Source organism: Sabethes cyaneus, chromosome 3, assembly GCF_943734655.1.
Source record: "Sabethes cyaneus chromosome 3, idSabCyanKW18_F2, whole genome shotgun sequence".
NCBI classification, from domain to species: domain Eukaryota; kingdom Metazoa; phylum Arthropoda; class Insecta; order Diptera; family Culicidae; genus Sabethes; species Sabethes cyaneus.
The window spans coordinates 162,997,033-163,010,696 of NC_071355.1; the positions used below are offsets into that span (position 1 = coordinate 162,997,033).

A 13,664-nucleotide genomic window follows, 5' to 3' on the forward strand; every position below is an offset into this window, starting at 1 on the left:
TTTGAGTAGGTACAAATGATCGCCTGTTTCTCAGAGTTGGCTGAGCCGATTTATGCGCTATTATTCTCATTTGAAAGATAATATAGCCTAATAGATCACTATTGATTTGTTTTTTGATTGAACGTTTAATTCAAAAGTTATGAGCAATCGTATACAACACATTAAAATTTACAATTATTTTCGACGATTTCATCTTAGATAATCTATCTAGTTTAAATTAGTTTGGCATCAAATTAGAGGTTTTATTGCTGCAAATATATCTGTAAAATTTCAGAAGAATTGGTTTTGCCGGTCAAAAGATATTAACCCTTGAACACTCGCGCCAACTTTTGTAACACGGTTGCTCGCGGGAGACAATAGCCTAAAACCAAAAAAACGTGCGCATTAGAGTTTTGACTAGGAAAACCTAGTTTTAGGTTTATCGCACCTTTGGAAGAGTTTCTTGAAATTGCAAGCTCTATCGTCTGGTAGAATTTAAATTTTGATTAATCCCCCTAAAAGTGAAATAGAAAACATATTTTCCTTCAGTTTCAATATAACACATTGATATGTTCTGTAAAGTTTAAGAGTATATTATTACAAGAAACTTTGCTGAAGGCAGTAACCTTCTATCTCTTCAGCGAAGAGAGAAAAATCTTATTTATTTTATAAGAATTTGTAAAATCAGTTCTTCCATTTTAGCTCGTTTTGTAATTGTTGTATGACTTTTTCATATTGTACAAATAGTAAAAGTACACAACTTTGCTGAATATAGTATACCTCTATGATTGCTTGTTTGGGAACTGTAGAACTTTGATTATAAAAATATCCAAATTTTGACCTCGAATTACTCGACTATCGACAGACGGATACATTTAAAACATTTTACATTTACTTATAGTTTTGTTGCATACAGACACCATTTTTCCATATGAAGAAACGATAGAAAATTCCAGTTGGGGCCGATTGCGGCACACCTCACATACTGATTGCTTCGTTTCTGTGATGTCAGTTTTTGCTGATTTATTTTGCCAGCAGGTTAAAGTATTAATGCATTGAATAATTGTGGCATTTTGCTCATAACAAGTTTATCGAAGAATATACGTTAGTTAAACATCGATTTGTTTGAACTTTATAACAATATGGCATTCTAAAACCTACACGTGTTGTACAAAATACAACAGCGTGAGTAACCGAAAGTTAATAAAAATTGATGAAAACTTTATTGAATCAAATAGAATGGCATTACAGGAAATTATGCATAGTTCAAAACCTTTAACGTAGACCTTTACTACGCAATGTATATGTTAAATAATAATATTTCCTCTTACAACTTACTTTTACTTGCATTTACTCAAATTAGTAACAACTTACTTATACTTACTCAGCAATTTCATGAAAAAAGGCTCTATCAAAATTCATAAGTGCTCCTATTTTGTTTAAATTTTGTAAACTTTTTCAATTTCCAAAAAAATTATGTAAACAAACGCACTACGCAACGTTAACGTAGATGAAGACCGTATAACAAAGGTTCTTTCACCACTAGGTGGATTAAATCAGGTTTTATTCTTTACTGTTACAGGCTAACATACTTTGCTATGTTATACAAACTGCAAAATTACTACAGTAAAAATATATCGCTTACTTTAAGTACTACGATATACCGCACTTCAGTGCTAACCGAAACGACATCTGAACTTCATGTTAGATGAGACCGATCATCATCCTCTGAACTTCCAAGAAAACACTCGCGTGCTCTCCGAGTTTTTGAAGTGCCATAAGTTGGACGTGGCGCTTCAGCAGGTACGTACATCCAACGATGGCCATATCATCTATCAGAGTTGCGACAATACACACAAGCTGGATTGGGTGATGGCTAATCAGCCCTCGAAGGCTCAGGTTGAAAATCAAGGACGGTTTCTTCAACACGAGCATGATCAACGAGCACAACTCTTACCTCGGAAGTATCTCGATGACAAGGAGGAATTCAACGCGCAGTTGGAATACCGCCACTACATAAAACAGAACATCTAGATCGTCATCGGGAAATTCAACACCCGAGACAGAAGAAGAAGTACAGTTCGGTGAGTCTAAGACTTAACGACTTTGCGCCTTCAAGATTATCTCCGTACGTTGCACATTCTTACATCTCAAACGCCGATACCCTCTGATGGTCTGATAGGAGACTGGAGGGTAGACAATGGCTACACTCACCGTGACCATCGGGCGGTCCGCTATGGTGTCGGTCAGATAATGAGGCGGCAGGCGGCGAGTAGACCCGACACTCCAACCACCCGTGGATGGAAGACATCATACTTCGATCCCGAGCGTGTGACGCTACCATGCCTAGGAAAAGCCGACCTAGGTATGGGAGGTCACCGGCTTACTGGAGGACAGCTGAAATTGCGGAACTCCGCGGAGCGTGCTTTCGTGCGAGGAGAATTATGCAAAGAGCTCGTACGGACGAAGGTAGGGCTGAATGTCGAGTAGCACTTGTTGCTACACGCGCAGCGCTGAGTGGGATAAGTGCTAGTAAACGAGCCTGCTTTGAACCCCCAATGCCAACCCGTGGGGTGATGCCTACAGGGTCGTAATGGCAAAGATCAAGGGCGTGATGGCGCCCGCAGAGCGATCGCCAGAGATGCTGGAGCGGATCATCGAGGACCTCTTTCCACGCCACGAGCCAAGGCCCTGGCCGTGAGTCATCCCTCGGCCGACGTTCCAGTATCTCAGACCATAGCGTAAGATGGTCGGCCTCTCTGCCGAACATCCAAAGACACGTGAGCGACGGCGGTTTAGAGGTCGGGAAGGAAGCGACGGTTACGAACGAGGAACTCATTGAGATCGCTAAATCCCTAAAGGTGAGCAAGGCACCGGGACCAAACGGAATCCCGAATTTGGCCATTAAAGCGACTATTTTAGAGGCTCCCGAATTATTCGGAGCAGTAATGAGTAGATGCCTGGAAGATATCCACTTCCCGGATAAATGGAAGTGACAGAACCTGGTCCTATTGCCGAAGCCGGGAAAACCGCCGGGTGTCCCCTCGTCATATAGGCCGATCTGTCTACTCGATACTGCCGGCAAGGTGCTGTAGAGGGTTATCCTTAACAGACTCGTACAGTACACTGAAGGTACAAACGGTCTGTCAAGGAACCCATTCGGTTTCCGAAAAGGCAAATCTACGGTGGATGCCATCTTGTCTGTCACTAAGACAGCCGAGGTGGCAATCCAACGCAAGAGGACAGGTATCCGCTATTGCGCAATTGCCACGCTCGACGTGAGAAAAGCGTATAAATGGTAATCATGCAATCATTTCTGAACAGCCAATTGTGCTGTATACAGCTAGAGATTGTCCAGTAGAATTTTTACATTTTTCTCTAGTCATCATAAACTTTAGATATTGGAGATATGAAGTGTTAAATAGGGTATAAAAACTAAAAAATCATTGATTGAGTAGGTGAAACTTGTAAGCACGTCTCTCGATTGCCGGTAGAGTGCGTTTCCAATTACACCACCACTCAGTGGTAAACATTAAGTAAAACTGCAGCAGTTTTGAGTAAAACTTTCGATTTTAGAAATCTAAAAGCCAAGTCAATTTAACACTTTTTATCTTCTGTGGTAGAGAGTTACTTTTATGTTGCGAACAAAATGTGGTACAAAACATTGAATAACAAAATGGATGTACTTTCTAAATCTTAACTGATGTAATATTCAACGAACCGATCGTGTATCCTTACACATTAATAATAACATAAATGCGCTTTGATATGAATATGTTTATTCAAATTGAAATGACTATAAGTTTGTTTGATCAAACCAAATTCGAAAAAAAAATTCTAAAAACGATTCGTCAGGTCACTTCAACACCATGCACGGTATGCGCACTTCGAGCTTCTGAAACGAAATATGCTGTACGTGAGCGTTTAGAAGACACCGACAAAACAACATAAAAATGCATATTCAAATATTTTTCTGGTCTGCAGCAAACGTAATACCCTACGGGCGATCGTTTGGTGCATGTGAAACGTCCAGTGCTGCAGCATAGACGAAACAGACAGGCTGGGAAATTTAATGAGGTGCCGCCTGATGGTTTGTTTCTGCTCATTACCGCCTCTCGTCTTGTCAAGGAGGGATGCACCCCGTCCTGCATTTGACAGGTTCGTTAGTACGCATTCCGACATAAAAAAACACTCACACCAGAAGCAACTATTGCGTTTAAAATGCTAACTGCGACATGCCTTTCAGCCGGGGATGATGCGATCATGTTTAAAAAATGATAAAATTTGTTTTTGACTGATAGGATAGGTACACGGGTAAACCGAACCAAAAATCTTTGGATTAGACGGATCAAAAGCTGGATTTTTACGCGTCATACGTGAATCCTACGTACATTTTTCTCCAATGTTGTTCTGTGATTAAATCAACATACATTCTATAATCCACACTTACCGAAAAGTTCATCTGCATCAACAAACCGTGCGACCAGCACTACTACGGTCTGTAATGCTGGTAGACCCCAAGCAGCGAGTTGAAACAGAGTGTTGTACGAAGAACCTGATTTCTCCGTGTGAGGATCGCCATTTAAATCGGTATTCAACAAACGACGAACCGATTTACTCCAACGCAGACAAAGAATTGCCCACCTGAAATGAAAAAATAGATAAGAAGAAAAACGTTAAAAACTCCGCCGTAGTAATTAATTGAGATTCTTTTACAGGATCAGTTTGTGCGTGCTAAATACAGATAAGATAAATGGTCAAAAATAATTCCTTTAATCAACGACGCTTGCACAGTCAGCGAAAAACATACACGTGTTCGAATTGATTAGAAGATAATCCATTGAGCCGAAATTTTATTAAGGAATCACGTGGGGTTTGAATAAATATACGATTAGAAAAAAGCTAAGCGAACTGCTGGGAACATTTCCAAGCGCATAACTTAAATCAACATCGGCAGCACGAAACACGGCTTTCCGTTTGTATGATTTTGATAGTTTCTAATTAATCTCATTCATCAACGCATGCCAGGTATCCCAGTGATCGGCATTAATTGGAGCCAAACCTCTACACCAAGCCGAACTTGCTCGCTAGCCTGTGGCCGTGGCCGGGAAGGGAAGTTTAATTTATTGATAAATCTATATGCCGGTCGGTCGGGTTCCATTCCCAGCTCATTTCCGCCCTGTTTGAGAAACTCCGAGCAATTTAATGATCGGCTGCGAAAGGAAGAGATTCGTGTACCTCTTTTAACTATTTGTCTATGACAGGGTAAACTGTTCAACGGTGTTCGGTCCCGTAACATGTTCCGAGTGGTTTAGCTGCAAAACGATAAATCTTCTAATTTTGCAGCAATAGCTACTTGCTACTTGCGTATTCTTCGCCATTGGTCAACGGATGAATGGAGGTTAGGGTTAGGGTAGAAAGCCTTGTCTTCGAAATGATTTTCCAAAATAAGTTTTATCATTATCGTTAGCATTATCAAACCAATAGTGTCATTATACGCACTATGGGAAAGACCAAAACAGATAACATTCTAGTAAATATAACAAAAAAATGACGAATGACAGGCCCAGAAAATGCCGTCAACCCAGAGACATCCACATCAGCCCGAAACGGACTACACCAAACATCCCGCCGTTTATCAAACGGCAATTTGTCATTCTTGACAGCTCTCCTGAAATGATACACTCGGTCACTCTTTTCACTCTATTAATATACTTACACGCAGCACTATCTCTCGCGGGGCGACGGCAACGGCGTGACGATGAATGTTCTCAAAGGCTATGCTGCTGGGCAAACATGTCAGTCACTTCGGACCTCGTCCGAAACGTCGGCTCGTTTCATTTCATCATTCATAGACCGCGCGATGGCAGGAGATAATATCACTGCTGATAGAGTGTCCGTCAGAAGACCCAATAAAAATCGATCTTCGCACAAGCGCTTGAAAAGAATCCGATTGTCTTGGCTGTAAGGCATCTAACCGCTAGTTAACATATAAATCCTCAAATAGTCAAGTGAGGCATATTTTAATTTTCTTCTGCAATCGAGTGATCGAGATTGATCCAACCTATAGAGAGCACTACGAAGAATAAAATTGGTTTTGATTTGACGAAAATGAAAAGCAATAACCTTGTCTTTATTTGCGTTGTCAATCGGCAGCGAACATAACATTAAAAATCAGAAATTTAATAACTTTTCAGCTCTTTATGATTTACCCTGGTTTCCCTTCCGAATAATAATTTATTTGCTGATGAACAAGGATCGAAACCGTGTTTGCGTTATTTTATTTTCCGATTCCGCAAAGGTGTTTCTCGTTTCCAGCAATTTGCAACCGGTTCTTATTCTTTCACGTGTAGCTACCAGCTTACCCGTTGCGTTGCCACGAAGATTTTCTTATTACGAACGAAATTGGGAAGTAAAAATTATACCCCGTTCATCAGACTTCGAAATTCGGCTCGTACTGGACATCAGCATTTCTCTTTCCAGCCAGCAAAATTAATCATTTATATTTTTGACATCACTTTACTCCCCGTTCGTACCGAGGTTTCGCGGCACTCCGCCTCAGATCTTGCGCTCAATTTGGAAATCAACGAACCTGTTCGAATGATTTATCATTCCTTACATATCTTCTCGTTCTCCCCACCCCCCGATGGAATACGGACGCTCCCATCCCGGTGCCTTTTCGGAAAAGTAAAACCACTAGCGATCGGCCGAGCTGTGAACGATCAGCCATTTAAAGAATAATGACTTTTCTTACAGCTCTGTATCGCCCCCCATTCAGTATCGATCTGTATACGAAAGCTGTAAATAAGAAATAAGAAAAATATGGCTAGATCTTTATCGAAATTTAAACATTTTCTTCTTCCCACTAAACTGGAGAAGCCACAACGAGAGCGACTCCGGAGTTCCAATATGTATTAATGATCCGCTTCAAGGTGCAAGAAAACAGATCAGCATGGACACCAAAAAGCTTATTACTAAAGCAGGAGGAATAAAAAATATTTTAATCATTTCACAAAGTGCGCATAAAACCGACACAAAGGATTTGCTCTTCCACGTACATATGTGTGCTTTTGCTTTTCTCACTTCAGACCCAATATTGACCATAAAGTGGGCAAAACTGCATACCAAATTGCCGAAATATCAACAAGCGTCAGATATTTTTGAGGAGCGAGTCAGACTGCTTTTTTTGTTCGTTTTGGTTATATTATCCTGCACCGTCAATGAATGGCTTGGATTGGGTGACCAGGGATGAAAAGTGGCAGAAATAATGGGTTTGACAATACCTACATTTCTTTGATAAATATTGGAAATTTCCAAAATGAAGAAGTAAGTGTTGAGGAGCCAGAAGATGTGAGGCTAAGATTATGTTGCATACAACATATCAGTTTTGGGTGTTACGTTCTGTTCTCTAAATATAAATTTTATCTTCAATTAAATTTAATTTACGTGAAAAAATCTAATGTTTTTCTACTCGTTCGCTATTATATTTTGTGTCAATTTGCATTTAATTTTTGCTAATTTAGACCTAACTGATGATTTTATTTCAGTTTTTCGTACCAACATTTACTATGAAACTACAAATATGCTTACTATTATACAAAACATTCCATCCATTTTCCCTGACATTGAAATTGGAAGAAGCCTGTTCGGCAAAATAAGCCATTTAACGGCATACCTTCTTGCAATTCGGCTTATCACACTGAATTTCAGAATTTCACTTAACATTCATGTTTAGTTCTGTTACGATCATTCAGTACATAATCTCAGCTTAAATTAAAATTCCGAGCAAGATGGGGCACTCCGCTCCGGGCGCATTGGCACTGATATAATAGTCATATCTAGGTACAGTCAATTTAAACAAAATAAAGTAAAATCATGTCTCTCCATATTGCGATCAGGTAAGTTCTTTTGTGTCGCTTGAAAAATGAAAGCTACTGGACCACAAATAGCAGAGCAAACGTTTATCTTTATGAAGACTGTAAAACCATATTACTCAAAATAGGTTTGTAATTGCATTTTATGGTCATAATGACAAGTAATGACAAACTGGTTTCGTCATCCTGACCGTGACAAAGCACGTAACGGAAAGAGAATCGAGGTTCAGCTTTTATCAGTTTTACTAATATGGCTAGAAAAGTGGTTGGAGTGCGGCAGATGATTTATCTATGTTGGTCACTGTTTATGTCTATTCCCTAGATTGTCCCAGTAAAATGTTTCGACAATCATTGAAATAGATTTGAAATCGAAAATTTGCTATAAATGGTAATTTGCGAAATATTTCCTAATTTAAGTAAAGATTATTAAAACAAAAAAAAACATAATTTTTCTTTATTAAGTTTGCAATACATCAATAAAATTCAGGACTGCTTAAGAAAGCACCTTGGTGATTAAACCTAGTTTAGTGCTTCAATTTTTAATGTAAAAAAATCAGAAGTTTAACTTAATAATTAGTGACATTTAGTGGTAACAGCTTGAAGAACTAAAGTTTACAAGAAGATTGGTATATGCTGTTATGCCCATTTTAGTTAACCCATCGCTTATAATAAGGTAAAACAATCAATGATCCGCTTAAACTGGTTGAAATAGGTTCCATACCATTTTTTGTATGCCAGAAGGGCAGTGGGTTAAAAGGCCACTGCGACAGTCTTAATGAACGTCTTTTGCGGTAGCTTCCCTACCACACTTTCGTAATATTTTTATAGTTCCGAAATTTTTTATTTGAATTCAGTGGATCAAATTCAACAAGAATCAGTTAACAACATTGATTAGTTTATAGCGTTTGGGTAAAAACTGATAAAATTTTGATAGAAACTAGCTTACAGTGTAATATTTAAGGGAGGACCCTACTCTGGAAAGTCGGCAAAATAGAATTTATTTTTTTGCATTTTCGAGAGGCTTATACCTATAGAAACGTCATGCCAAAAGGATTTTTTGATATCTGATCTCGTTGAAAAGTTACGGCAAAAACTATGAATTATCTAAATTGTTACGTAGCCGTTTTTCGATATCACGATTTTTCTGTTTTTTATAAGCTCTTAAATGGCGATTTTTGATGAAAAATGAGCTTCTTTTTAAAAAAAGCCAAGATTTTGGTAATTTTTTGAATTTTCAAAGACCATTTCGTAACAATTTAGGTATTGACCTTAAGCTTCAAAATCATCCTTGCAATCCGATCTCCGATACTCCGTTGCGTTGGTTCTCGGTACGTACTGCCAGCAAGGAACTGTTTTCTAGAGAGCATCCAGGCGCCTAGCTGCCACAACCATAATAATCACTGTTTTGGCTTCCGAAAAATACAAAATACGTCTTCAAATGTATTTTAACCAATAACCAGAATACCCCAACTTTTAACTTAAATTCCATCTCCGAAAAAAATTAACGAAAATCCATTATTTTTCAACCTTTCAGAGTAGGGTCTCCCCTTAATTTGCCAAATTTATCGTGTGGTATACATTGGTTGTCGAGATAGCATCGAAGCAAGAGCAGATCGACTAAAAAATCATGTGCGTCGTCGTGGAAAATTCGACTACGTCCTACAGGTGGATCGGCAAATACCTAGGAATCCATCATTCAATGATGTCCTGGGTGGTGAAATCATTCAATAAGACCCAAACAACCGAAACCAGCTGTACCAGTTCAGGAAGGCGTAAGTTAATTCAAGCGTCGGCTGAAACTTTCGATTCACCGGTTTCGGAAGCCACCGAACCGGAATGACAAATAAAACACGATAGTCCAAACCCGCGCTGTATTGAGAGTGACTGACGAAATCGGACGTGCATCGTGATGGACGTCATCAAGGTAGACACAAAGGACCCTTAACGAATTCGGAATCGTAAATAACACCTAATAAAACTTGCATAAAGTAATATACCATAATATTATAATATTATGAACGTATAATAATAGTAGCTGAAAAACATATCTAGCCTGGTTTTTGAATAGATCCCAACTGCAAATGAGAGTTTCTCTTTGTGTCTCCTCTCTCACGCTTATCACAACCATGCAAATACACTAGCGCGCATCTATTCTAAAATCAGGCGAGATATGATTTTCAGCGCAGAAATTCACACCAACGTTTTTACATACAAGACCATAAATTCGGAAGTATACAGAGAAAAGTGCCTAAAGAAACGAATTTTACCCTTCCTTAAGTCACATGGCGGGCTAGTTACGTTTTGGTCAGATCTAGTCAGCTACCATTGTAACAAAGACGTGCTACAATGGTACAGCGACAATTGAGTCCAGTTTAGCCCAAAAGCTTCCGCCAAATGAAACTGATTCACCAAATGGCCAATAGAGTAGTATTGGGTGATAACGAAGCGGAAGCTTAAGTTAAACGAAGCGACCACCAGTGACATTGATCGGATGATGAGTTGGTCATTGGTCAAGACCGTGGCTGAAGGAGCTGTACGCCGCTTGATGCGCGATGTTAATTGTAAAGTAAAAGAATTTCTTCGAAATAAGGGTCAATAATTTGGTTCAGTTGTTCCATGAAATATAAATGTTTTATCCTTAGAAAGTATTTCGATTGAAAGAATTTTAACAAACCGCACGGTTTCAAAAGTATGCCATTTTGAAATGCTTTAAACCTTAACACGAATGTAATTAAAAGGTACGTTAGGTTTTGGGTTTAAAATTAATTTAAAATTCACTACTTATCACCAGTAGTGAATGTTACATCTGGTGTACCACAAGGTTCCCACATTGTCCCACCTCTGTTTATTTTGTTTGTTAACGATGTAGAATATATTTTGAATCGTCTTAATATTTTAATTTACGCAGACGATTGGAAACTGTTTTTAGAAATATGTAAAGCATCGGATCTTGAACTATTTCAAGGTGAAATCGACTGCTTTCACATCTGGTGTAAAAAAGCTTGTTGGAACTGAATGTGAACAAATGCAACTCTATCTCATTCACAAGAAAGCGCGTTACTAAACAAAAGGAAATAACTATAGATAATAAAGTAGTGGCAAGACACAATCAAGTTAGAGACTTAGGTGTTATACTTGACTCTAAATTAACTTTTGCTGACCATTATAACAACATTATATTTAAAGCAAGAAACATGCTAGCATTTATCAAAAGGTTTAGTTTACAATTTAATGATCCTTATACAATCAAAACATTATACGAAGCATATGTTAGGCCTCATCTAGAATATTGTAGCATAGTTTGGGCTCCTTATCAGGATATGCATGTACATCGTATCGAATCGGTTCAAAAGAAGTTGTTCTTGCTTGCACTACGAAAACTTGGTTGGACGTCTTTACCGTTACCCTCTTACGAAGCACGATGTTCATTAAAAACAAAACAGTTACAAAACAGTGAAGATGTACAGAATAGTGATGCACAATACCACAATTATAAAACCCACCCAAAGAGCATTTTTTGTTTATACTAAAAGCCCAGAGTTTATAGCTATCTTGCAAAAAAAATCCGTTATTAAACTTGGTAATTCTAACAAGTTTTATTTATTCGCAACTTGTCTTCTTCAAGAAATCAATAAGTATACATGAACTTATCGCGTATTTGAAAAAATCTCCATTGTCTTGTGCAAGAAATATTGGTTTTATTGACGGTTTATGGTAGATTCTACAGAGACTATAGGTTACAGAGGCGACGAAGCACTCAAAAACCGCTAAATTTTGAATCAAAACGGAGAGTTACTATAGGTAGGTTCAGTTAAAACCATTGAAAAAATGGCGAACGAGCGAGTTTTGAATGCTCTTGAAATGGAAATCAGCTGCATATGGGCTTTATAAATATGGTGTTCTCCAATATCATAAGTGATAAACACTCAAGTCGCTTTTTACGCGAAGGACACGTCCCGCGTAAATCAAAACCGCGTAAATTCCGAAAGTCGCGTAAAAAACCGCGTAAATTCCGAAATTCGCGTAAAAAACCGCGTAAATTCCAAAATTCCCGTAAAAAACCGAGTAAATGCCAAAATTCGCGTAAAAAACAAAAATCGCGTAAAAATAACGCGCAAATTCCGAAATTCGCGTAAAAAACCGCGGAAAAAGCGACTTCAATGTACTCTTTTAAATAAATGCTTGAAGAAGGTTTCTCAACACAATTTGTTTAAAATATTGTAACTATTAGTGTGTGGGTTGAATACTCTTGGTACAGAATATCGTTTATCATAGCATGAGAGTATACATTACGCATCTAGGCAGTAATGCGATGTGCTACCATTGCAACAGACGGTGTGAATTATGCAACAGACGGTGTGAATTACAGTGGGATTTCGATTTTGGCACGGACCGATTTTAGCAACAAAAGTATTCGTTTGTGTCGACACGAAGTATTCCGCTTCCAAAAATATGCTTGAACATCAATCAATTTCCGCATACATGTTCCGAATAACCTAAAAAATGTTTCGTAAGACAATACAGTAGAGTTTCGAATTTGGTAACAAATGCGCGTCGCCTATGTTGCCAAAATTGAAACCGTGACAAAACCCTTTTTGAGACCCTTTTTTGATATGGAAAAATTGAATGTAAATGCGATAGAAATTGACTAAATATTATTAATGGCAACGTACGGTAAGACGTAGTCCTACGGCAATAAAAATATGGTTGTTGAAAACATTCTATAACTGCAAACTTTTTTTCATAAACACACCGAGGGCATCATTGTTTTGTCATTTAAAGCTTGTATGCGGAAACTGGCTTATATTTAAACATATTTTTAGAAGTGAAATATTTTGTGTTGCCAAAAACGGATACTTTTGTTGCCAAATTCCAAATCCCATACTGTATTTTTATTGACGTAGGACTACGTCTTACCGTAGGGTGTCAAATACTTTCTTGAGTCGGCCTGAAGGGTTTCGTCGAGTTTTTTGAGAATAAAATGGTTACAATCGTAGTCATTGATTTATTATACAGTGATGTTCCGATTTTGTCAGCCCCATGTTGAATTTTGGGCTGACAAAATGGGGAAACTGACAAAATCGGGAAAACAATTTTCAAATTTTTTTTTTTCAAAATTCAAGACTTAAGACCTTGCAATATCGAAGACTTTTACTAAAAATTAAATATTAACCCTCGATTGGTCAACCGAAAGCTCAATAAACCGGGTACAGCACATTGGCCCAGAACCTTTTTTGGTGCGCATTAGCTTTGAACGGGAAAGCTTGGTTTTAGGTATATGGAACCTTTAGAAGAGTTTCTTAAAATTAAAAGATCTATCGTCCAGCGGAATTCAAATTTTGATTAATCCCCCTAAAAGTGCAATAAAAAATTTATTTTTCTTCAGTTTCAATATAACACATTGATGTATTCTGCAAAGTTTTAGAGCATATTATTACAAGAAATTTTGCTGAAGGCAGTTACCTTCTAACTCTTCAGCAGAGATAGTAAAATCCTATTTCTCATAAATGAAAAATCGTTAAAATCAGTTTTTCTATTTTAGCTGTTTTTGTAGTTGTTGTATGACTTTTTCATGTTTTACAAAGTTGTACAGATACAGTAGGATTTCGAATTTGGCAACAAATGCTTGTCACCTATGTTGCCAAAATCGAAACCGTGCCAAAATCGAGACCGTTTTTCGATATGAAAAAATTAATGTAAATGCTTTAGAAATTGACTAAATATCATTAATCAACGATTGCAAGCATTTTATGTTTAAAAAGTCCGACAGATGCTATCCGTCCGGTACAAATAAGTTATTGGCACCCTGCG

The 13,664-nt window shown here is 38.0% G+C and overlaps 1 protein-coding gene across 6 annotated transcripts in view; it reads right to left on the reverse strand.

Moving 5' to 3' along the window:
* LOC128739213 (frizzled-4) overlaps positions 1-13,664 on the reverse strand; it is a 109,825-nt gene that overhangs the window by 48,113 nt on the left and 48,048 nt on the right. For all 6 annotated transcript variants that reach the window (XR_008412187.1, XM_053834654.1, XM_053834652.1 and 3 more), the window contains exon 3: positions 4,430-4,623. Coding sequence is in view for 5 of the 6 variants with exons in the window: in XM_053834654.1 (XP_053690629.1) it covers positions 4,430-4,623 (194 nt within the window). In the remaining variant the exon portion in view is untranslated. The remainder of the gene's footprint in view (positions 1-4,429; positions 4,624-13,664) is intronic.